This window comes from Propithecus coquereli, unplaced genomic scaffold, assembly GCF_000956105.1.
Source record: "Propithecus coquereli isolate 6110/MARCELLA unplaced genomic scaffold, Pcoq_1.0 Scaffold156, whole genome shotgun sequence".
NCBI classification, from domain to species: domain Eukaryota; kingdom Metazoa; phylum Chordata; class Mammalia; order Primates; family Indriidae; genus Propithecus; species Propithecus coquereli.
The window spans coordinates 4,245,526-4,272,067 of NW_012140080.1; the positions used below are offsets into that span (position 1 = coordinate 4,245,526).

A 26,542-nucleotide genomic window follows, 5' to 3' on the forward strand; every position below is an offset into this window, starting at 1 on the left:
ATCAATCTCATAGAGATAGAGAGTAGAATGATGGTTAACAAAAGCTGGGAAGGGTAGCAGAGATGGGATAAAGCGGGGATGGTTAATGGGTGCAAAAATATAGACAGACAGAATAAACAATATCTGACAGAACAACAAAGTGACTATAGTCAACAATAAGTTAGGGTATACTTTAAAATAACTAAAAGGGTGGAATTGGAATGTTCCTAACAGAAAGAAATGTTAAGTATCTGAGGTGATGGATACTCCAATTACCCTGATTTGATTAATTCACATTGTATGCCTGTGTCAAAACATCACATGTACCCTATAAATATATACAACTATTATGTACCTGTAACAATTAAAAATTTAAAAAAACCCACAACTGCCAATGCCCAAGCTCCACCCACCAACTGAATCAGAATTTCAGGGGGTAGATTCCAGGCAGAGGTAGTTCTAAAAATTTCCTAGAGGTGGTTTTAAAAATTTCAACATTTAGCCCGATTGAAAGTCGCTGTTTTAAGAGGTTCGATGGGAAAATATGGAGGGAAGGGAGAAAGAAATACTTTCTTACCTAAGCTATAGATACTGATAACTAAGACAACCTGCCCTTTAATGATGGATGCAAAAGCTAACCTAGGCCTTTCCTATACAGTGAGCTGCCCCCTCCCCCGAAAAAGGTCAATTAAATCAATCTGATGGAAAGAAATCAATCAAACTCTTGTTTTGGTTAGTAATTCTGTATCTTCTGATTATATGTACTAAGCTGTTTTAATAATAAAGTAATATATGCTCATTTTAGAAAATATAGAAAAAGAGAAAAAAGAAAATAACATTCATTTTCACATAATATTAAGGTAACCATGGTTAACTTTTTGGGAGTAAAAAATAAAACTGAGATCATACAGCACATACAGTTTTGTAACCTGATTTTTTTTTACTTAACCATGTAATGTGAAAAGCTTTTCACGACATTACATAGTGATCTACATCATTGTGAGTGGTTACAAAGCAACCCATTACTTGAAATGGTCATTATTTATTTATTGGTGACTGATTTTTGCTTTAGGTTTTATTCACAGACACAATTGGGACCATGAACTACAAACTAAGATTAATCTGGTAAATGCTGAAAGGATAAAACAATGGTATAATGGTAGAGTACAGAGAAGTCCTGATAGGTAACATTTGCTAATTTCATTGTTATAAATACTTCCACCAAGGCCAATTTCAAGATAACAGTTTAACAACTGGCTCACAAACCTGCACATTTAACAACTGGCTCTCTGGAGTCAGCTTGCCCCTTAAAGAAAACCCTGGCTAAACTAAATTGGTAAGTCCTTCAGTTCTGCCCGGCCATTTGAATGGGGGAGTGGCATAAAAGTGGGAGTTACCATGAATGAAGATGAACCACTGTTCCAGTGACTTAATATATTTTTGTATTTTAAGTTTGGAGATGTTAACAGTAATTGGGGCAGGAAGGTCTAATAAGAGTTTTTGAAAAGGTATTAATGTAGTAATAATTAATGTGGACAAAGTATAGGTACACCGGAAAGACCACACTCTTTGAATAGGCTGACATGGGATGTGTCAAATTAACCTTATTAAGCCTCTATTTCTTTATCTGTACATGGGATTAATAGTGGCTCGGTGGGGCTGGTGTTAGGATTAAAGACATCATACATAAAGAAAATGGTAAGCACACATAGGCAACACTTCACCAATGTTAGCTGTCTTTCCGCCTTAGTAATTACACTCTAGATACTAATTTTAAAGGAGAAGGGTATGAATTGTCTTAGCACTTTATTTTCAAAGAATTTAATCATGTTTATCTTTAAATTCCATATCTCTATGATTTAAACCAGGGGTTGGTCAAGTCTGCTGTTCTGCTTTTGCAAATAAAAGTTTTATACAAACTTTTACTGGAATGAAACACACCATGCCCATTTGTTTAGGTGATTCTGTAGCTGCTTTTATACTACGAAGGTAAATTGGAGTAGCTGAAACAGACCCTACAGACTGCAAAGCCTACCTGCTCCTTTTAGGAAAAGTTTGCCGACATATGATTTAAACCATGCTAAGCTTTTCTTAAGTGAATACTTTCTTTTTCTATATATAGAAAGAAAACAAAACAGATAAAGGATAGGAAAGGAAAAAGATGAGAAAAGAGGCTTCTCCTAGGATGTAGAAATTGCAAAACAAATGTTGCTTCCAAGAATACCTAAGAAATACTTTGAAACTGTAGGATGAAGCTGAGCTCCAATTCAGTATCAAGAAAATACATCTTAAAGAATATTTTATAAATGAAGCTGCTACAAGATGACTATTACTTCTGAACCAGGAATGCACCTAGAATATGGAACTTGGAAGAGTGAATTAGGAGGCAGAAATGTGGAATTTTATAACCTGGCAATGAAAGTGAGTGAAACCATATTAGTCAGGCAAAATAAGCTGATCTCTCTAACTACAGGTAAAATAACATTCCAAACACTGAAAAATGTACACAATCAAAACTGTACAGGGTAGGGGTTTAAGAAAACCATTTCCCCTGCTAATTTTTGATGTTTACATGGAATGTTCTTCAAGCAGCAAATAACTTACCAATGATCCTGACAGATTGAAAATGATACATCTTTACCACAACATAAATTAATTCTCTCAGTGGGAAATTGCTAAAATAGGTAAGGTGTCAGAAAGATTTCTTTATGTCTGAAGGAAAGGAAATGATTCCATTTCTTCCAAACATTCTTACATGAAAAATAATAAACTCTCACTTTCAAACTGTCTTTATTTTCACGGGGTCCTAAGGCACCCGTTACTAATTGGGGCAGTCATAGTTATCTGGTGTTGGACGTGAGTCAGTCTCTATTACCTCAGGTATAAAACATACCCTGTTGGAGACTGCTCCCATAATTTATATTATATATGAATAAGTATTATAGAAATGCCCAGAAAGGAGGATCTCAGAATTACACTACACTCTCTTTCATTCCCTAGATTTACAACATAAATGTTACACAAAGATCCTGGAAAGTCAATCTTCACAAAATAAAATATAAGGGAAACATGGTGGCCTAGTCCACAGAAATGGACAAAACCCAACACAAATGAACCAATTCATCTTCTAGAATAATGAGCCCGATTCTGTTCCTGGAGTAACTAGTTGAAAACCCCAGACCAAAGAGATGAACATTTATTGAATGCTGTGTCACACACATACACATTTAATGCTCATACAAAATCTATAAAATGGGGATTAGTGATTCGCTCAAGATAACACCATTTGTAAAGGTAGAAGTTCAGGTAGGAACTATGATCCACCTGCCTCTCACACCTATCCCGTCTTCAAAATGCTCAATCTTGATTGGATACAGGGTATCTGCCAACCATGACACCCCTGAGATGCCCTATAGAAAAAGGGGTCCCTAAGCAGAGCAACTAAATTAGGGAAACTTACTAAATCCTCCCCTTGGAGAATAACATTATGTATTAAAGCCCTGCATTTAAAGAAATCTGCTTAACTTTGTCTAACTCGTCAGCTCCCCAAACTCATTAGGGAATCTCTTTGCCCCAACTAATATTTTCGGAGATTAGTATTCTGAAACTTTGAGAAATACTACTATAGCTGCCTTGCATGATGGAAATGGATGAAAGGGAAATATATAAACTGTAAGAGAAAACAAACAGTTTTACTCACGGTCAAGGGAGTGATGCTAAGGAGAGGATGGTGTGACTAGAAATGGCTTCTCTTTGTCATTAGACCTGACCAAAAGCTTTAATAAGACCCACAATGCCCTAGTCCCTGCTACCTCCTCAGCCTCATCTTCCACACCCCCTGGCCACTTGGCCTGCTTCCAGTACCAGAGCCTGCCTGGCTTTGCCCTGCCACAGAGCCTTTGCAAAATGTTCCCCTTGGGACGTTGTTCCCTCTTCCCCTCTTTACTTACTGGACTCCTACTATCTTTGAAGGGAATCCTTTTCTGATTGGGTCAAAAAAGCAAGCAAATCCTTTCCCTGGATGCTCTCATATCAGAGACTCTTCCATACAGCACCAGTCCTTATTACAGTGTTATATTTATTTGTGTATTTATTTGATTAAAGAGTATCTATACTCGTACTGGGGGAAGGGAGATACATTCCCCGTTTCTCAGACAGGAAAAAGAAGAAGGACCTTTCCAACCTCTTCTACTGTCTGTCCGCACTCCTACCATGGAGGGTCCATGACGCAATGGACCATAAATGGGGAGAAGGGGCTGAGCGTGCTCAGCTCAGGGCCCAGGGTGAACTCTGGAGAAGGGCACTTTGGGGAAACATGCTGAAGTCAGGGAAGCCATACTAAGAAGCCCAACTGTTACAGATACAAGACTCATTCTGCAGTTTAGCTTCATGCAGTCATAGAACTGAAACTGTGAGATCTTCTCCCCTGACTCCCGTTTTATTTCTTAATCATTTTCCACCTTTGGGAGAGGAAGACGAGTATTCTTGCCGGCCCCCTTGAATGCCACCATCCTCCAACAGGCATAAGATCCTTGAGGCCAGGGAGGGGGCCTCCCTCTGCTCACTACTGCAGTGCAGAGTCTGGCAACAGGAGGTATTCAAAATGTGGTTTTGTTTTTAATTGTTTTATTATGGAAAATAAGCAAAAATAGGGAGAATGGTATAATAAACCTCTATGTACCCATCACTCAGCTTCAATAATAATCCACATATGGCAATCTTGTTTCACCTACTCCTCACCTGACTGAAGCAAACCCAAGACATCCTATCACTTCATCTGTGTATAATAAATGGTAAAGGATTTTAAAAATATCTATAAAACAGGAAAGCTTGGCTTCTGAACTAAGACCTTCTGGAGAAAACACATTTCTCATCTGGGCTATTTTCCTTTTTAAACTGCCATTTTCACTCTAAAAATGTTGTTTTCCTTTGTGTATTTTGGTAATGACTCTGAACTAAGCCATACTAACATTTCCCCCCCTAAATTGTTCAGAGCTGTGGGCTGCAGGAAGATGGAGCATTTCTCTTTCAGGGTGATTTTGATCATGGCCATTTCCGAAGCATTTGAACTGGGTTTACTTGCCAGGTTGGGCCACCATAAACTTACACGTCCATCTCAGGGAGACCTGGACTTCAGAGATGACAGCATTTGGTCCCAGGAGGAGCCTGCAATTCATCCTCCATATTTCCAAATTTTGCCACCCATGGGAATATGGACAGTAAGGAACTAAACAGAACCTGCATGCTGGGGTCCTTTTATGGCTGCTGCCTCCTATAGAGGCAACTGAAGTGTGCAAAGAAAGCTGTGGGTCTGTGCCTACGACACCTGGCTGCCCACGAAGTGTTCCACGTGTAAATGCTACCATGTGTAAATGCCACCTTCCTCAGGAGCTTAACCTGGCAGCGGTGCCCACGTGAAGGATGAACAGCTCGCGGCTTTCAGGACTCCAGCAGCAGCACCATCTGTATGCTTATGTGAGCTGGCATCTGCCTTTCTACACAAAGTTACTATTCATTGACATTTGCCTTTTTCTGGAAATACATTAGATATCATACAAATGTCAGGACCAGCAAAGGCTGCTGCTCCCATGTCCATTTAACTGAAAGATGATCGTTTGTCAGTTGCCTTAAAATAATGAATATGTTTCCTTAATGCTCCCTAACACTTCCTTAAAGTACCAATTACTTCTTACCTCTGCCCTGCCCGCCAAAACTGTTTAGAAAAAAAAAAAAAATTAGCCATATCTACGTTGTGCCTAAGTCCTATGTGTGTTGATACACACGACTCCATCCACTCTTCTTATTAATACTTTCTTCTAAACAACGGAATTTGATCTTCAGATTATTAAAGGCTGATCCTAATCTGGAAATGAGAATAAAGTTTTGAGTAGGACTGATCAAAATCAAGTAAGACTGTGTCTTTAAAAGGAAAGAACCCCTCTGAGGGAAGGAGCCGGGAGAGCTGGAGCGAAGGAAGTCTGCACGTGGCAGGGAGACCAGGTGGGAAGGAGGAAGTGCGTGGGGAAGATGGATTGGAAGAAGCAACATGGATTACTTGACTGATGATCAGGCAGGTGTACAGAAGCAAGTGAAGGGCAAGTTTCTATCATCTACAGAAAGCTGTATGAGGCAAGGACTCCTCTTTTACCTTAAAGCACTGTAAAAGAACGAAGTCACCTTAGGAAAAAGGCATATCTAAATTTCCCCAACAAGATTGCTTAATAAATTTTCTCCAAACTATGGAATTACTTTAACTGTCATAGAAGAAAAGAGAAAATGTTCACAATGTATTTAGCTGTAAACTAGGCGATAAAACTATATATTGTAAAGGCCATTTTGAAAATATGTTGTGTATAAGTGTATGCACAGTAAAAATGGAAAAAATACTGACGAAAAATCTGTAAAACTATTATCACATACATATTAACAATAACCTAGAAATATTTCTTCAAAAACAAGTAGATGAATGAATCAATATGCTCTACAAAGACCAGTAAAAGGTCAAGAAGTGGTGTGTCTGAGTCATCCTTGGTCCCTGGTCCCCTCCTGTCCCCAGTGTGTCACTTGCGTGCGCACCCTCTGTTTCTCTCTCTCCCCTCTTTCTCCTTCTCAAGGTGGCAGGGCCGAGCCACTCACCTGTTGGCGTGCTGCTGCGGAAAGAAGAGGAGGGGGTGATGGGTGGGGTCACAGGAGGAGTAAGGCTTCCACTGCTGTGGCGTGGTGGAGTGGACACATTCCCTCGAGACACTGAGCTGGACAGCGTCAGCGAGAGCTTTGGCTGAATCTTCTTCTTCAGGGACTCCTGCTCTCGGCGGGCAGCATCTGTCATGAATCTGAAACAACAATGGAAGGTAAGTGACCTGGGCCATTTATAGAGCATGAGGACTTGAGACAGTTAACCTGAGTCTGACAGTCACTTGACCCTGGCAAAGGAGCTTGATCACAGGTCAGTCCCAATCTCGAAAACTCACAACAGCTTCCTTTTTCCTAAATAATGGAAATAATCTTCTAGCTTGTAATTTTTAAGGCTCTTCAAAGTCAGGTTTGCCTATGGAAATCCTTCTTGCCAGGAAACTTACATGCACAGAATCTATCTGTACCTACCATAATGCTTTCAGTTACAAGATTTCCTCTCTTGGAAGGTCACTTTCTTTCCACCCCTGGGAAGCCCACCCATCCTCAAAGTTCCCCAGCTACTCCCAAGTAGACAGCGCATCCTTCACCTGCGGGTTGGTAGAATTTATTGTTCATACCACTTAACTGCTATGTTAAGACCTCATGAAGACTCTTGATTTTTTTTTTATTACTCTAGATTTTCATATTGTTTTTTAGGTTTAAACATTTTCTTGGTTACTCGAGGTCTTGCCTCCCTCGCCATGAAGGCAAGGACTCTAGTCCCTACGACCGTTCCTAGCACACTGCCAAGCCCACCTCAGTAAACATGCACGGGATGCTACATAAATCTGCCCGAGCAGCCTCGAGAAGAGGGGAAAAGAGCAGTACAAGGAGGGAGATCACCACTAAAGATCTGTTTATGTTCTGATTTTATTACTCATAAAAGGAAAGGCGACTTTTCCTGATAGTTTCACTTTGGAAACTTCAAAGTTATTCTTCCAACAGTTCTCTTATGTCAGTAATATTCAAACTTTGTTCTTTTCTCACTGTATAATCTAACATTTCATAAATTCACGTAATATGAGATTCAAAACAATCTATGAAATGGTATCTCTTACCTAAAGAGCATACATCTTTTCATATTATTGGCAGGCAGACTTTCTTGGCTGCATTTTTGAAAATTGCAATGAAAAGCATAGTGAATAGAGCGTATGAAAGCGTTTAGGTAATAAAACAAACACCTGTGCCCACTGCCTAGGTTCTACCCCTCCCCCGTCAATTGTGTTTTGACTATTTCAATACGATTCATCACAAACTCATTCCATTGCATTTAAACATGGTGTTTACCCAATCCATTTCACATTCTGCCTAAAAAATTCCTTAGTATTTTTCTTCACTCCACGATGAAGTTTTAGAAGTGAACAGATAGTTCTAATGCCTAGTGAAAGCTTAGAGTCGATTAAACACCCAATGAAACAACAGTAATATTGTTATGGTGTCTTAAAATTTCTACTTTTATACTTGGAACATGGATGGCACATTTCTTGAATGGCTCCTGCAATACAATCCAGATATATAAACTGGATTTTATATGTTGAACTGAACAGTAATAAAGTTACATGCTTTGCCCTGAGCTCTTAGGTTCTGTCCTACAGGATGGTGATGATTTAAAAAGAAGGAACATCAATGCAAAAGAGAATTATTTGCACCTGGTAGCCAGGGACTCTCATTTATTTTCAGATGCAAAATTGGTTCTACCACCCTTAGGATTTCTTTTTTCCCTCCTCGTAAACCTATACTAAAAATAAAGACTCACAAAGAAAAGCAAAGAACTAGTACTTTCTTTTATCATCCTAAGTAATAATAGAACTGCTCACTAGCACAGTGCTGAGCTTCTCAAGTCCGGGTATGTGGTGTGCCAGGGAGGGGGCGAGACCACGGGACAAACATGCTGCTCCTTCCAGGAAGACCAATTGTTCTCAATGTAGTTAATTCAAGCTAGTTTTCCAAATAGTAAAATAAACACAGATATGCTACAGTGTAGAAAAAACATTACATCCTGCATTATATTTGGAGCCAGCCAGGGTTCCAATCCTTGTTGGGTTACTTATTATGACATCTGAGGCACGTTGATAATCTCTCTAAACCTCAGTTTTATTCTCTGAAAAATGGGAACAATAATTGTAAGTAACATACATGTTTTACCTTTCTGCGTGAGAATCTGATCTCTGGTTAAATGTGGTAACCTGCTAAAATGGTATTTCAACTATATTACTAGGCAACACTATTTCTATGATAAGAATGACCCCTGACTGGTGAATCGCATGGATGGGATCTACTATGAGGCCAGGCATCCAGACGTGGGCTTCCCGAGCATGGTGATCTTACACCTGGGCACGCCCCTGGTGGGGAACGAGGGAGCTACGCCTGTGGAGTGTTACAAGAGCCTTGACTCCTGTGGAGTTTGAGGCCTGCTATGCCAGGACAGCTTCCACCCCTGCCTCTCTGCCTCTGCACGGACTGCCGTGCGCACCGCTACAAGCACTCCTGCAAAAGGTGGCAGCCGATGCTGCCCTGCTGGCAAGCTGTGGCTCTCTGTCCTCTATCCTTCTGAATGGACCCAACGTCCTGTGTAGCCCCTGGTCATCTTGTGAGCCTGAGTGTTCACAGCCTAAGAAGAGGACCTGCTGGTGGACAGGGCAACAATAGCGCCTTCTGCAGAGGATTGTTGTGAGGACTCAATGAGGTAACTTGCCTGAAATACAGCAAGAGCCTCAAAATGCAGAAGCTGTTGTTATTATTATATAAAGCATTAAAATGTAGTTATGTCTCTATATTTTGTCTACTGTAAGACTCAACTGCAAGTTTCTTGGGGATGCACTGCATGTCCATGGCTCTCAAAGCACCTGGTATGTGCCTCTTGTAGAAGAGAGAGAGACAGAGAGAGAGAGAAAGCACGCGCACGACCACGCGCACCTTCTCTGTGGTTAAAATGTATCGATAACTCCTGTTTCTTATTGTAAGACAAATATCATCCTACAGCTCTGGATATAAAACAACCACAAACAACCATAACAACACACACACACACCCCTCTTCTCACCCCCACATGGGTTTGGTCAGCAACCCATGTGGCAATCTATTTTTGGCTTGTATTTTCTAAGTGCTTTCTAGAAGTGAGAAGGAGGCACCCCTGTTAAAAGCGTTAAACACGAAACACACTCATAAAGCGCTGCGGCCAACCCTCAGCCTTCCCTCCTCTTTTGGATTGGTGGTTGTGAACTTGGACACACAACCCATAAATCATGGAAACCTTGCCATACCAAGGTACATAGCTGCACAATTTATTCCTGGTGACAACACACACACACACACACACACACACACAGGCCAGTGTCTCCTCTGCACTGCTGTTCTTTTCCTTTTCCTTATTAACCATGGCTTAACACATTTTTTGAGACTTACTAAACTCTAAGGTTTTTAAACAACATTCCGTCAATATAGCTGTTGGTCAAAAGGTGGGCAAATTCCCAACGGCAAAGAATCATCTGGGAAGACAGGTTTCTAGACAGGCCGATGAGGCACAGCAAAGGCTGTGATTCTAGCCAAAGGCTGAAGACTCGAGTAACAGGCTCTGACCAGAAAACCAGACAGAATCATTTTCCATCTCCAGGACAGCTACACTTTGACACACCCTTGAAGGCCCATAGCCCAGATCTTTCCATTGTCAGGGCTGGAAATGTTCCCCGTGTATTGCCATGACTGAGGGGGAGGTTTAGGTTTAGGGAGTTGCGTCACTCACTCTGTGGTCTGAGTTTTCCTTGATGGGTTTTGACACCATCGGTGATCTTTTCTGAAGTCCTCAGTAGTCACACCATTGTGGGGGGTCAGAGCAGAGAGACACCTTGGTTAAGTCAGATCACCCAGTCCAACCCCCTCATTTTTCACAATAGCTGCCAACTGAGATTGCGTCACCTGTTCAAGGTGACGAATCCCTCTGGTCGTTTACATGCTATCCACAGGGCTCATCCTCTAAATGTCAGCCAGGTCCTGCTGTGTGGGGCTGCTGGGCTCCTAGGGGTCCCTGGATTTGCGATCTGGGGAAGGCTGCCTTGCCTGCCTCCCCAAATTCTCTCTGTTTTGCAATGGTAACTGCTCTGATCTGGCAGCTGCAATGTGCTAGAGCCTGCTTGTACTGCTTGTGAGAGCTGACCATTAAATTTTCAGGGATTTTGTGAGCCTGTTGTTAAACACAGCCATTTTTAAAAATTAAATTATGTAAACTTATAACTAAATGAAGCACTATATTAAAACAAAGGTATTTAACTCAAAGTTCATCATTTAATTATTTTACTGCTCTTTACTATTATCTACATTCTTGAGATTATTTACATTAATTCTGTTTGGTAAGATTATTGTGTAACTACCTTCTTTATGACACAGAGTATGTGACTACCCTGTGTTCAGTGACATGTTGGTAACTTGGAAGTGGCCATGGTGGGAATATTTACACCAAGGAAATTGGTAAATACCATGAATTGGGCTTCCCCCACGCCCCCAAAAATCAGTTGCTGAACACCTTATAGTTATTACTACTTTTTTAATGTGGGGGAGAAAAAAGCATTTGAGTCAGGCTCCTTGCCTCCTAACTAAAGGAATTCGTCAGGGAAGGAATGAAGAATGGATAAGAAAGCCTTTTTTTCCTCTTTAAAATTGTAAGTAATAAGGGGGGAGGGGTAAAATTGTAAGTAATAAGGGGACGGGTATTTGTATACACAAGGAGTGCAATGTGCACTACCCGAAGGATGGACATATTTGAAACACGGACTTGGGGGGGGGGAACCAAGGGCAACACACGTAACCTAAACATCTGTACCCCCATAATATGCTGAAATAAAAGAAAAAAAAAAAGACCTACAAATTTAAACCTAAAAAAAAAAAAATTGTAAGTAATATATCTCATTAAACAACACAGAAAAATTTTTATGGATTTGTGACTTATGTTTAAAACCATTTTTTAAAAATTGTGCAATATATATACAAATGAGTATATATATGTACATGCACAGTTTAAAGAATAAAATGGCAATCCATGTACCCACTATTCAACTTACAAAAAAAAATGACCAGAACTTTTGATGTTTCCTGTGTAAAAACTTTTTTTCCTCAGAGAAATATTACCCAGATAAAGCTACAGTTGATTTTTCAGGGTTTTTCCTTCTGACATTATTTTTCTACACATGGAGAAAACTGAATATTTCTTGAAGAAAAAAAAGTCACTTGAGACTTCCTTCACTCACTGTTGACTAACAGCCTGGAAATCTGCGGTCAGGCAAAGCAATGTTTTCATTTTGGAACGGGAACTGCCATAAGATTAATTTCAACTTTCCTACAAATCAGAAATGCCTAAGTTACTTTAATTTAATATGGTCATTTGTAGTAATATTTGTTATTGCTAGGGGAAGTACATATTCCTTAAGTAAATTTTCAAGACTCCATTATAAATCTTTTAAATCCGTAGACCACAATGTCCATTCAGTCTGACATGTTAAATGTGGAAACATGAATATAACACCACAGGGGGAAAATGTCAACTGTTGGTCCAGGGAGACTAGTTTCAACCACAAACTCAGGAAACGTACAGTGTTTGCTGAACCTGGGCAGAGACTCCAAATGCCACCTCTACGGCCAAATCACCTGAGTCTAAGTGTCCTGCTGTGGAAAAGTCACTTGGCTATCACCAGCACTGGAACACTCAGAAATAGAAGCAACCACGCGAAACCTTAGTCTCTCTTGGAAAAAACTGAAAAGAATCCAAGCTCCGAGATGTGTGATACGGTTTGGTTGTTATTATACAACTCTGGAGAGGCCATGTGGTCCACAGGTCTGAGCTGTGCGTTGTCACAGGCTTGTTCTGGGGCAAAGAAACTGGTGACGTCCAGAAGTCACAGCATTCTCCTTTGTGGTACTGGATTTTCTACTTGTTAAAACTGAGGAACTTAGGTTTTATGGATATATGGGCTATATGACTGCTGGGGTCCTGCCCAGCTCTAATAGTGAATGAGTCCACAAATAGCATTGTGCAGTATTTTCCAAACTTTGTTTTGACTTCAACCCATTATAAGAAATGTATTTCATATTGTGACCCAGTACATTCGTAAGTATAAATAGGTTTGCAACCTGAAATTTTGAAATCTCCAAAGCTTTGAAAACCAGAAATATTTTTTTTTTTATAAGTTTGGCACCAAAACTCATTGGAAGATAAACCCTAACCTGAACTGCTAAAAGACTACTTACACACTTTATTTAGTGTAAATATTCATATGCTTTACTGTATAAACATTAATGTGCTTTTTTACATGGGGCTGGCCTAGACCCTGCTGGAAGTATTATGTAATATATATTTTTGCACTGTACTACCTTTATGAAACCTAAAAAATTATGAATTATGAAACATACCTAGACTCAAGGATAAGAAAATTTTATGTAAACATCTGAAACAAAAATTTCATGAAACAATCTTTACTATACGTAATATACTCTGATACTTTTCTATTTTAACAAAATATGCTGGTCATGACCACCACATTGATTTCTTGACCCACTAACAGGTCCTGGCCTGGAGTTTGAAAATAATAGTATAGCCATTAAGAGGATGGGCTTTGGAGATAGACTATCTAGATCCCTGATCTACACTCTCTAGCTGTGTGACCTTGCGCAAGTTACCTAACCTCTCTGTGCCTCAATTTTGTCAACAGTAAATGGTGACAGTAACGGCCTACAACTCATAAGGTTGTTGTGAGAATTAAATGAATTAATATACATAAAGCACTTAGAACAGGGCCTGACACTTTACGGTTGACAAGCATCGGGTTCCTGGTTCATAACAGATGTTATGAACAGATGTTCATAACAGATTTTCACTCATACTGAAAATCTTAACCAAATTGCTGGTGTAGATGTCGTTCTGACATCTACACCAGCAATTTGGTTGCTTCTGAGTTAAGGTCATGAACATTAAGTACTGCCATTCTGAGTTCTGCTGATTGTGACAGCAAAGAGCCACCTTTGCTGATTCTGCAGGCATTTATTAACCTGCTGCAATCACAGGCAAATTCAAGAAGGGAATCATGGCACCTAGAATACAAAAAGAAGGGTCCTCTCCTTAGACACGATGTGCTGGGGGCCATCTATAAACCCATACACCGTTTTCTTGACTTCTGGAGAAGCAGCAAATTGTAGAGGGTCCTTTTATCAGGACAGGCAACAGGAGACCCTCCAGGCAGCCAGCTGTCAGACAGACGTCTTTCTATTCATTTAGATAGGAAGTGCTGTCCGCTTGGGAGCGTCGTAACGTCACATAAGCTCTGAGGCAGTTGGCCAGCAGAGCCTCTGTAGAAAGCACCACAACCAAACATGCTTCATCTGAAGTCCAAAAGCTTTGTTCTGCCTTTTCACTGGCCCTTTGGGCACTGCCATTTTTCAGTAAAAAACAAATGTGTGAAACCCAGAAAGCCTTTGAGAAAAGCTGCAGGGAGCTGGCAAGCAGGTACTGAGATTCCAAGTACTCCCAAAGCTGGTGATTCATCTGTCCAGATGATGGGATTTCTGACATGACCATCTAACCCTCCAGGGGAGAGTCCAACCTGGAGATTACAGATTTTTCTTTTCTCGGGCTACTACTGTGTACAATCCAGGACAAGGATGGACAGCCAGCCAGTAAGCAAGCACAACAGCGTGTGGCATGTTCGAACTGCAGCCGTGGGAAACAACAATGGGAATAATGGGCATGTTTCAGCATGTGATCCTGTGTGGCCCACATGTCAAAGGATCTGGCCATTCTGTCTCAGTGTAACGATGGCTTTCGGAAGGCACATCTGCTAATAAATTCATGGGGTGGGCCTTCTCATTTTAGCAGCAACTTAAATCCACAGTGAAGCTGAAGGAGTATTTGGTTAAAACAGCTGGCCAGTGAAACAGGATCTGGAAGCGAGTACAGTAATCACTGTCAGTGCCTCTTCATGAATAGAATGGCCTTTTCTGTGATCTGGGAACTTAACAAACGTTCTTTTCAGTAGAGAAAAGAAAATTTGGATCCACAAATAACATTAATTTCAGAACGTTTCTAGCAATGTTTCAAATAATTATATATTTCACTTCTCATCCCAGAGCTATTTTTGACTTCACAATCTGAGGCCCATGGGGTGGATTTTGAAGCTTCATAAAACTTTTTGCAGTATCACCAAAACTCTGAGCCCCTTTTAACATGCTGCTATTAAAATTTTAATGTAAAATAATAAAACTAAAAGCAGCAACTGGAAAAACCCACTCCATCTGATCAGATCAGTTTGGCACTTCACTTCTGAGGAATTTTTTTGTGATTTTCACCCAACACTCACATTGGTTGTGCGCATAATTTGTGAAGTACCCGGCCAATGAATCTGATTCTGTTCTTGGGTACCGAACCTAAGCTCACAGACTTGCTGCATTAAAAGAGACAATATTTTTGTTCTCTTTGCTTTTCTTTACTAAGTTTATACCTGACATATATGGGAGGATATAGTTTCTGGTGTTTGAAGAATTCTAATTTGCATAAAATAAATGAACATGAGAACAAGTCAATTTCACATTAGACCCTGTAGCTAATTTTGCTTATAAATGTTCACCTTTTTGGGGACAGGGAGAGGAGAAAAGGGAGAGTAAGGATAAAAAGGCAAGATAAAAGAGGATCTATTCTTCATCTACTGTCTTGACAATCATATTTTATTTCCGAATTTGTTTTTCTTTTTAAAGAAAGAACTGGCTACAGTTAACTCATATTCTCTGTGGTACACTATAGCTTGAATATTCTACAAATTTTTTAGATACTTATTTAATAACATTGGGTCACCAATATTTATACTGCTACATTTACCTTATCTAACTAACATTTACCATCACCAGCCTCTCATTAAAAAGTCATTTTCACATAAAATATATAATGTTGCATATAATCCTGGAATAAAACAATACTTTGAGAAAGGCTCTGTAAGATTATGATAACAGAACATAGAAAAAAATGTACTTAAAATTTTTTTGATACAGAAAAGCTACAATGCAAAATTTCATCATTTTATAATTGTATGTGTACACTGTAACATATTGTTTATAATATTATTTATAATTATTCTTGGAAAAAACTGAAAAGAATCCAAGCTCCGAGATGTGTGATACGGTTTGGTTGTTATTATACAACTCTGGAGAGGCCATGTGGTCCACAGGTCGGGCAGAATTGCTTGAAATACGCTGGGCAAGCTGAAAAAGGGCAAATACAAGAGCACCCGTATCCAGTAGCTTCTCCTTTTCTAGAGCTGGGAGAAAGGTGAGCAAGAGCTGAGTGTCTTCCTATGGCCAGAAACCCAGAGGGGCAGTGGGGTGCTAGATACCCCAACTCCTTGGCCCTACATGCCCCAGGCAACTCAGACACTACGGACCAGTGGAAACATCCTCACGAACAGCAGTGTTCAAAGACTAGCAGCTGTTCTGTGGATAGCACTTAGGAACCACTTTTTTAAAAAAAAAATAAAAAACAATAATATCTTTTCCTGAATTTTAGCATTCAAATGAAATCCATGCACCAAAACCAAGTAATCAAAATAACAACTCTTCATTCCTGAATACAGTTTCTTTGTATGTTCCCAATAAACATTGGGTATTTTCTTCACAACTATGTAATAATATACTCAATCTACCTTAATGAAAGCTCTGTATCAGGGGTCCAGCAACCACTCTTTTAAGCCACAGGTCAGCATAAATTATCAGTGAAGCAATTAATTTGCATTTACTTTAGCTTGAATAAAGTAAACCATGGTCTTTTTCATCATCAGTGCCAAAAATAAAAAACACAAAAACTACTATACCACAAGTCTTTGGTTTGGAGGCCAACTGGAATATTCTTCTCTTGGCAACTGTCTATCGTCCTTTCCATTCTGTTTCTACCTTCCCTGAATTGTGAATGCTGTGGCTATTTCTTACACATGGTTTTCATTGTTAATTTGACATTCATGTAAAGACCAATGAACAAAACAAAGAAGTTGAATTTTATGAGGTTGTGGTATAAAACTACAAATAGCTTTTGAGTTTTCTTGTTTTGCCTACTCTGAAAGTAAATTAAATGAGTTATTGAGGTTTCAGCGTAAGCTGCTAATGAGATGATGCATAACTCTCCCCCACAAACTGGAAGAAGTTAAAAATTGAGGAAAAAAACATGGATTTAGGGTCTCTTGCAATTTCAGTTCTAGTATATGGCTGGGAACACAGCCTTGTGGTTGAAAAATCTAGGTTCTGGAGGCAAACTCCTAATCTGATTTACTGGGTGTTCAAGAGGTTGGGCAAATTATCTGCCCTGTCTGGTCTTGGCATCCTAATCATAAAACAGAGGTAATCCTAACACCTACCTCATGGGGGTTCTTGTCAAAATCTCATTAGACAAACGCATGAGCAGCCTAGGCCCGATGTAATACTCAAGAGACGTTAGGAAGCCACACAGAGTCTCAATATTTCTGTGAGTGTCGGCCCCATGCTCCTGAGCTTCACTCAGGACTTAGGAGAAATTCCTTATAAACTTGACAGCCATCTGACAGGATAATTCCTACAGAAGAGGGCATTTCTGAGGGGAACCTATGCAGTATACAGATGGGCTTAGACAGGTATCTAAGTCTGGGATCAAAAGGCTCTGTTTCCAAAGAAAAGCGCTTCTCTGATGTCACATGACCTTACTCTTACATGAACTCTTCTGACAAAGCAGAAGCGGTGACAGTCGACACTCAGCTAAGAACAAGAGACCCCCAGCGAATATAGCACCAGGGGTGGGGTGCACTGGAGGTCTCTGGTTAATGAAACACTGGGTTGAGAAAGGGGAGGGGAAGCAAATGAGATGGTAGAGGTTCTCAGTGTAAGGGAGGTCTCAACTAGGGAGGGTTTGTCTATGCCAGGGATGGCACACACAGCGGCTCTGATGCCATTTATGATGCATTCTGCCCAAGTGAGGCATGGCTAATAGATCACAGCACTCTTGCCTGTGCTGTTTTTGGATTCAGCCTTAGAATCTTCCTCAGCACCATGCCCTAAGCAGCCACTATAAACCAATGGTGACACATAAGCTGAACGTTTGTGCCATCTTGGGGTTACACATTTCCCCTTATATCCACTGATATTTCCACACATAGCTTGGCACAGGCACACTTCATTTGGTACATACCTTACCTCTTCTCAAAGATGGCAGATTGTAAACATAGTATCTGAGATAGAAAGCTGCGTATGTCTAAATAAGAGCTGTCCCCAAGGTGAAGCAAGGATATTAAAGACATATTTGGATAATAGCATCTATTCATGAATGCAATTATAAGCCAACTGCTCAAATTTATTTTTGTGTATATGTGACTCAATATACTGACCAGCAGTCAGTAGATTAGCATTGTTTAGGAATAGAGTGGAGTTACGGTATCTTTTCTTAAACGGATTAAGCAGTGAAACCACTTTAAGGGCAAAGTCAGTTCTATACATGGGATTGTCCTCTGGCAAAGCACAAGCACATGGGCATCTCACACTTACAGACCTCCAGTTCACGGGCGGGGAGGGTGGGATGGGGTGAAGGGGCGGGGGACAGGGAAGAGTGCCGATTTTTTTCCCCTGTGTCACAAAAGTTCAGTTAAACTATTTCTGGGCTAAAGAGTGTTAAATAAAATTCACGGAATGTCTTTGTTTTGGACTGAGCTCCTGCACAAGGCCCCAACAGACCAGACCAAACCAAACCAGAATGGAGTCACTCATGCTAGGTGCCACATAATGAAACTGAACTTTGAAACAGGTCAGTCTTCCAAAAAACAGGAGATTCACAGCAACCCTTCAGAGGGGGCACAGTGAAAGGTGGCCTTACTAGTAACCTACCTACTGGAGGAAAATAAAGTAAGAGAAAGTAAGAGAAATAAACTCGCAGCACATAATTGCCCCCTTTGAAGAGAAGACTCACAACACAACTGCCCCTTTTGTTTTGTCTAATTAAAACACCTGTGGCCTACCTGTTCTCTCTAAGAGTTCTTTCTCAGCCCGAGGAGCCCTAAGTGGACAGCAGGGGTACAATCTCCCTGTACTAGCTCTCTGCCTCACTTCCTACCAAAAATCTAGATAAAGTAACTTTGAAACAATCCACTTTTCGCTCCGTTTCTGCTTTCTTTAGCTGTTTCTGCCTCTAAAGCCAACCTCATCCACTCAGCTCACTGGAACACACATTCTATAATATTTTATAAAATGAGACATTGCCTGATTCTTGAATTGAAAACAAAAGCCAGTTAAGACATTTAAACTAAATTTGTAATTTTGTCTTTTGACAAGAGTTTGGTTTTCCCTGTTTTCCAGGAGGCTGGTATCTTATAAACAAGTTCAGATATTTGGTTAGTCAGTTAAGAACACACTTGAATAATCTTTTTTTTTTTTTTTTAGAGACAGGGTCTTGCTATGTTGCCCAGGCTGTAGTGCAGTTACTATTCACAGGTGTGATCATAGTGCATCATAGCCATGAACTGTTGAACTGCTGGCTTCAACCACCCTCCTACCTCAGACTCCCCAGTAGCTGGGACTACAGATGCTGCCTAAGAGTTAACTTTAATGAGTTTGTAAACTGTTTGTAAATGTTGGTTATGGAGAGGATGAGCGGTGTTGATGATGGTCATAATTTAAACTTTTTATTAGAGACAATTTCAAAAATGCACAAAATTAGATTAATATGATGAACTGCCACATTATCAGCATTTTGTCATCTTGTTTAAACTTTCTCCTTTCCTCTTCCCTTTTTAGGCTATGGTTATTGATAATTCATGTATTTTTCATCCTGTGTTCGTATAATCACTTGAAAAATATACAAGGATCAAAAAAAAAATGGAAGAAAGGGGAAGGAAAAGAGAACAAAGGGTGAAGAAAGGAAATTTTTCCAACATAGTCCCTGGGAAATACCTAACATAGATCTGACACTGAATAAGATGGTCAGTAGCACAACACAGGGTCCCCAACATTTTTGGCACCAGGGACCAGTTTTACCGAAGACGATTTTTATACGGACTGGGGGCACGGGTGGGGATAGTTCTGGGATGATTCAAGCGCATTACATTTATTGTGCAGCCAAAACTCTCTGCTAATGCTAACCTGTATTTGTGGCTGCTCCCCAGCACTAATGACACTGCTTCAGCTCCACCTCAGATCATCAGGCATTAGATTTTCATAAGGAGCACGCAGCCTAGATCCCTCGAATGCGCAGTTTACAGTAGGGTTCATGTTCCTATGAGAATCTAAGGCTGCTACTGATCTGACAGGAGCTGGAGCTTACGTGGTGATGTGAGTGATGGGGAGCGGCTGTAAATACAGATGAAGCTTTGCTCGGCTTGCCGTGCTGCCCGGTTCCTAACAGGCCTGACTAGCGGTTGGGGACCGCAGGCATAACTGCAGGAACACACACATAACATTCACACATACGCAGCTGAATTACAATGCTTGCAAAGTTTGAGCACTGTTATACAGAGTATATCCTGTTGACTGACACTGAAAGGTTATTAATTTGGAAGGTATGAGGCCAATGGTTCCCAATTCTTTCTGGTATGAGGACCCTATTATAATGTCAAATGGTGTGCTGCTTTGCATATCATCGCGGTATTTCTGGTGTCCTTTAAGTTAGGGGGAGAAAAGATTGACACAAAACCACTGTTCAGTAATGCTTTGAAATGAGTTTGTATTTTACGAGATCTCCTGGCCACCTTTCCCCTACATGCTCCACTCCATCCACAGCCCCCACAGATTTGTGGGTTATTTGGGAAAAAAAAATTCAGGGTCTCCGTGTGTTTAAATTGTTCAAGAATGTCACCTTACTTAATCGCAAATGAAGTGTTTCCTGGAGGGGCCTCCAGCCCTTTTGCTGATTTACAAGAGCAGCCTTCATTTGCATGCCAAAGGCGTGCGCTAATCCTCGACCTCAGCTGCTTCCCAGAGATGCTTGTGCCCCACAATCCTGTTTATCCTGCTGTTTTATTTAGCAAGGCTTTTCTTCACAGAGCGTGCAGGCCCCCATTTCAGGCCAGTCAACTTGATTATCCCAAATCCCTAATTAGTGTAATTAAAGCTTTAATGGATTGCAGCCAGGATATAAACCATGCAACTCCCCCCGCCCCCACCCCAACACATTGCTTGTTGAGTGCGCAGGAATGGTCCACACCAGAGGGCTTCTTGAGTGACTGAAGGCCCTGCTTTCCAGAAAGGCCCTGGTCACCTCTGCACCCAACACCCAGGCCCTTTCTGGTGACCAGGGAGCCTCTTTCATCAGGTTCATGCATGCAAACCAAGCTGTCTTCCCCAACCCACAGTGTCTACTGAAGCAATGGGCATTTTCAGATGGGGATACTTCTCAATAATTACTGCAACAACTGCTAGCCTCATAGGGATTTTCCTCCTGTCAGTATGCCCTGGGAAACAAGACAAATACCCTAACTAAAATAATTCCTTGCAACCTATAAGAATCTTGTTCTAACATTCTGCAGAACACTTATATTAACCCTGATGCAGAAAATCTCTGAGAACTTTTCCAGTAACGAAACCCAAAGGGTCTACAGCTTGAATCCATAGTTTTCTTAGGTGTTCCCTGCAATGTGTAAACTGACCTGTTTTTAAAATGGCTCTGGAATGTTCACATGAGCTTCAGTGGATATTTGGAAGTTAATATTTAACGAAGGAATAAGGGGAAAAGATCTATGATTTTTAAAGAGTCTTTTCAGAATGTACAATGCTAGGTGCCTTGTCACTATTAGCTTATTTAATCCTCACAACAGATCATTAGTCCCATTGATAGGTGAGGAAAGTGAACCTCCCAGAGACATTAGGTAGCTTATCCAAGGACCGACAGCTAAATAATGCCATAGGAAAGACACCAACAAAAAGGCTACAGATTGTAGCCATTGGCCACGTGAAGCTATGAACACTTGAAATGTGGCTAGTACAACTAAGGAATTGAATTTCTAATTTTAATTAATCTTAAACAGCCACATGTGGCTGACAGCTACCACATTGAACACAGAAACAGAACATCTCCATCATCACAGAAAGTCCAAGTAGGCAGTGCTGTACCAGCTGATAAGAGTTCAGTCTGAATAGCTGGGTTCGACACTGTGTTGGACACCTGAGGGGTTTAAACAACTAGGTCAGAATCTACATTTGGGACTCTTCCACCCAGAGGCAGAAACCAAGGGAAGAGAGCAGGGAAAGAAAAGCAAGCGTTAAGAAAAAAACTTGGGGAAACACCTACATTTTAGAGGGTAGAAGGGGGAGGTATTGAGGAATAGAGTTCTTATACTTTTTTCAGACTTAGTATTTTATTTCTCCTCTTATATTTTCAGATGAGCATTTGGGGAACAAACATTGTTTAAGATTGAAGATCTGCCTTTGGTGATGAAAAGTATATTTATTTATTTGACTGTTTTGTGTAAAGATGTGTCCTCCCTTTCCAAGGCTTCTAGCTCATAACCGGGGCGCACTGGATGCAGAAAAATGTTAATATGGGACACAGCATGACGTGGCTTTGATAAATACCCAGGAAGTAGCTGAAATCCAATTTCAAACTGTCCACAGACCCCCTCAAATAATGAGATCCCAACAATTTGCTGAAATAAAACTCTAACATAGGTCCCTGCTGTGAAGCGTACTTTACGATGATTTTTACTTACACCTCCCTTTCAATTGCCTGGAGGATTCTTTGTGATGCTATCCGATCCTGTACTTCTTACTGTGTAACCAAAGCCACCCAGAGAAAAACTCTAATCCTTTTCCTTATTGGGAGTAGAAAGTCTGCTCACAATGCCTTTGCACTAGCGGAATTTTACTTTGGTAAGGCTCGAGACCAAACTGTTTCCCTCTGGAGAAGGTGAGAATAATCTTGGGCCAGTTTACCTTCATACGCTGTGTCCTCTGGAATGACAGGAGTCTGGAACTCCCACTGACTTCAAAAGGACATTTCTCACCCACCCCTGGAAATGGAGGTGAGTGATGCAGAGAGGGAGGAAGGAAGAGGGAGCAGTGAGAAAGGTATTAGCAAGGTGTTAAATGGGCTGCTAAGATTAAGGTTAAAGTTGAAACAAAAAACATGAAATTTAGAGTTCTGAAAAGCCCATTAAGACATTTCCAACTTTTCCCCCCTATATAATATACAACAGGGCTTTGGTGACTATTTACAGCGCACGTGGCCCTAAAATGCACAATGCAGAATTTGGGAAAGAGGAATTCTGGGAATTAAAATGCGTGAAGCGTGCAAACAGAATGCCAACATTGCCTATTAAAACTGGGGGAAGATTGGAGAATGGCAAAATTAAGCTCCCATTCCCCCTTCCCCCATCCTCACTTGCAATGGTTGCAGGTAGTGTTTCCAATCACTGTGCGGTGCTGAATTACACAGCCGGCTCTGGCCTCCTTTATGCAATTAACCACACATTCTCTGAGTCTGCATCACTCCCTGGGAGAACATGAGGAATTTGTGAGGAGACAGTATATCTTCAAGGATACCTGGGAGCCATTTAGTGGGTAATTCACCCAATAGAACCCCAGTGTCTTTGAAAGAGTTAATTTACCTCCTGAGGGCCTCTAGAATCTGCTTCCTCATCAGGCCTAATGGGACCAAAGGGAGGTCATTACAGAACAGTTTATACGAATATTTTTTTTGTAATCAAATTGACTTTTTCTAATCATGCAATACGTTTTTGAGAAAAGGAAAAACAACAAAAAATCTAAAAAACAGAAGGCCACGTTTTTTGGATAAGTAGGACAGTGAGGAGGAGGGAGGTCTTCTCTAAGGCCTGGCTTATCTCTGCTCTTTGTCTGGAGGGTCCAGAACGAGAATAGAGCCTTGTGGGCCAGGCCCAGGCAACCCCCGAAGGATGGGACGCTGCAGACCTGGGTGGACATCTCACTGCACTCAGGACAGAAGCCACTTGCTCTCCCTCACACCTGGTCAGAGCTCCGTTCAAGTCCATTCTTCCCCTCCATCTCTCGCCTAACAAACATTTCCGAAAGGAGGAATTCCAGCCCACCCGTGGGAGCCCTTCCAGATGCCTCATTTCTCTTATACAAACATGCTTTGGCCATTTTCTGATCTACCCTCCTCTTACTATAATCGAAGCCTGATTTCTCTCATTCATTCTCCGTGAGGTTGTTACAGAGCGGGGGCTCGGGTACAGAGAAACAAAGGTGGACCTGCAGGCAAGGCCTGTGTCCAGCTCTACCACGGACTAGCTATATGCCTGGGATCAAAATTTTAATCTCAGGGTTTAGTTTTCTTAACCTGTAAAATGGGCGTTTTATTTATTCATCCTTTTATTTCCACCAGTTCTGAAAGAGTGTAAGGTGGCTCTCCAGGATACATAAAAGACAATAAAACAGACTGATAAGAGAAGCAGGAAAAGACAGACAAAACAAAGCTGGGGACAGAGCATAGGGGCAGGAATGGGGCTGAAACAAAATGGGGGTAGGAACTTCCTGTTAGGTGTCTGCTATGTGGGTTGAAAGTTCCGAAAGCTCACAAATCAAAGTCCAACTAAGTATTTTCAGCAGCTACTGAGATACTACTGGGCACGGGCCTGATGTGTACCATAATTCGATCTAACAGGTATTTATGGAGGTACTTGCTGTATGGGGGCTGAGGGGACATAGCGGGGGACAGGGTCTCCGCTCTCCAAGTGCTAACAGACTGGTAACAGGAGTCTGAAGGAGGGCAAAATCACTCGGAAGCAGATTATGCGGAGTATGTTATGAACCGGACAAGGCTCAAAGAAGACGACTGTGTATAGTGGGGCCAGGAGGCCGTACTTCAGTCCTGGATATTAAGAACTGTGTGTGCAAGTCACCCCCAGCTCCTGTATGTTTATGTCTGTCTATATGAATTCCACGTACCTTTTGTTGCTAGACTGTATTTCTGACTTTCCCACACCTTCAGCAGGACTGCCGGGAAAGCAGCCCTTACATCCCTAACTGAAAATGGAAAATCCTAGCCGGGCGTGGTGGTGGCGCGCCTGTAGTCCCAGCTACTCGGGATGCCGAGACAGGAGGATCCCCTGAGCCCAGGAATTCCAGGCCCACCTGGGCAACATAGTGAGACTCTGTCTCCAAAAAATAAACGAATAAAAATACAATAAAAATGGAAAATCCTGCTCATTAGCTAAGGATGAGAGAGCCGTGTGGCTAACATGTACCTTGCCATTCTTGCTCAGTCTCCCATATGGATGTAGCACTTCTTACCAAGGATGATACCTTTCCTTTTCACGCACAGTCCTGCCAGAGTCTCCCAGGAGCTCTGTTCATCCTTGATTCCCTCTCACGCTCCGCACGCCTGCAGAAAAGGGGCCTCTGAATGTCCCCAGACAAGCCTCGAGCTCCTGTCTTTTGGAACACCCCCCCCCGCCCGGTGTGCCAGTGGAACTTATTTTATTTGTGGCAGTAAGCAGAGCACCATTTACTTTCCTTGAAGCATTTCAGCTGGTCAAGGAACGAGCCCTAGCCCTTCTGTGAGGATTAGCCCCGGCCTCAGGAACCAGTAAGATGGCAGCCGCCAGCCATTTTAGCTGCCAATTACTGCCAGGAGTTTACTATCAGGATGACTCCTTCAAGCAGGCCCTATTAAAAAAATAATCACCATCTGCTAGACTCCTTTTTATTAAACTGGTCATTAATTACTGGTAACAACTAATTTCGTCTAGATTTTATTGAGTAATTATAAAATAAACAGGGAGGATATCAAGCTTCCTGCCTTGCTGAAGGCAGAAATTCTTTATAATGCAACGTTTCAAAAGAGGGCTGTAATAATCCTCCAAATTCCATTTAATATGGTAATTATAATTCACAAAATTCATCCTTCCTGCGGTTAACGAGTGCCTTCTTTCAGCTTAGCTCAGCTTAACTTCAGCTTGGGTCATTAACTAGCGAGCTAGTCTTCACCCCCTGGTAACAATAGATCGTTTATGGGTTATTGCCTAATTAATCGAGGTGCATGATTTGATCACAAACACTTCTTAAAAAATTTCACGTTCCAGGTATCATATAACAATATGATATTATTGTAGAGTAATTAAAAATGGAGTAAGTTTTAATGTTCTGATTAGAACAGGTTTATTATCCTGGGTAAGGTGAAGCACAAAGTTTTACGGATGTTTTTCAACTACAACATTTAGGTTAAAACATTTGAAACAAGCCATTAATTTAATAACATGCTCATCCAAAACAAATCATCACTCATTTCTTTTTACTGCAAAAGTAATTGAGTAATGAATAATGAAAATCATCCCATTGAAAAGGGCAGTAAATATGTTGACTTTATTATTAATACTCAATTTTGGTTAATAAGGCAGCTATTAAATTTGAAACATGATGGACCTGATTTATTGACATATTCAAGCGAACAGTGAAATACTACGTAGTAAATACTGGGGTTCTTATAAGAGAAGATTTCATTCTGAAAAATGATTATTCAACTGAAATTTTAAGTTCACATTTAGAACTAATTGACCTTAAACCTCTTATCCCTGGTATTGTATCTAACATATTCCTTAAAAGGATTTAAACTGTGTATATGTGTGCACTGGAATTCTCTGATGAATCAGTACAGGTTTGGTCATTCTTAGATTCTATCCAAAAGGAGTTCATAATTAAATACCAAAAGGATATTAGTTATACCTAAAGGATGGTTTGCAGCCTACGCCTCAAACACAACATTTTAGTGATGTTTCAGAGGAAAGAAAAAAAAAAAAACTCATTAGATTTAAAGGGCATCAGTGGAATGTTTTTTATTTTTCTCCTTCAAAGAGGATTATAGTCGATTCTTGTTGTTCACAGTAGTAAGTTTCTGTGAACACTGAACCATTGCTCCTAGGGGAAATCCAAGGTTAGGTTC

At 40.9% G+C, this 26,542-nt stretch overlaps 1 protein-coding gene across 1 annotated transcript in view; it reads right to left on the minus strand.

Annotated features, from left to right (window-relative positions):
* Window positions 1-26,542, minus strand: part of JAZF1 (JAZF zinc finger 1) — a 138,765-nt gene that overhangs the window by 46,455 nt on the left and 65,768 nt on the right. The window contains exon 3 of the mRNA XM_012640674.1: window positions 6,616-6,812. Within this exon, the coding sequence (XP_012496128.1) occupies window positions 6,616-6,812 (197 nt within the window). The remainder of the gene's footprint in view (window positions 1-6,615; window positions 6,813-26,542) is intronic.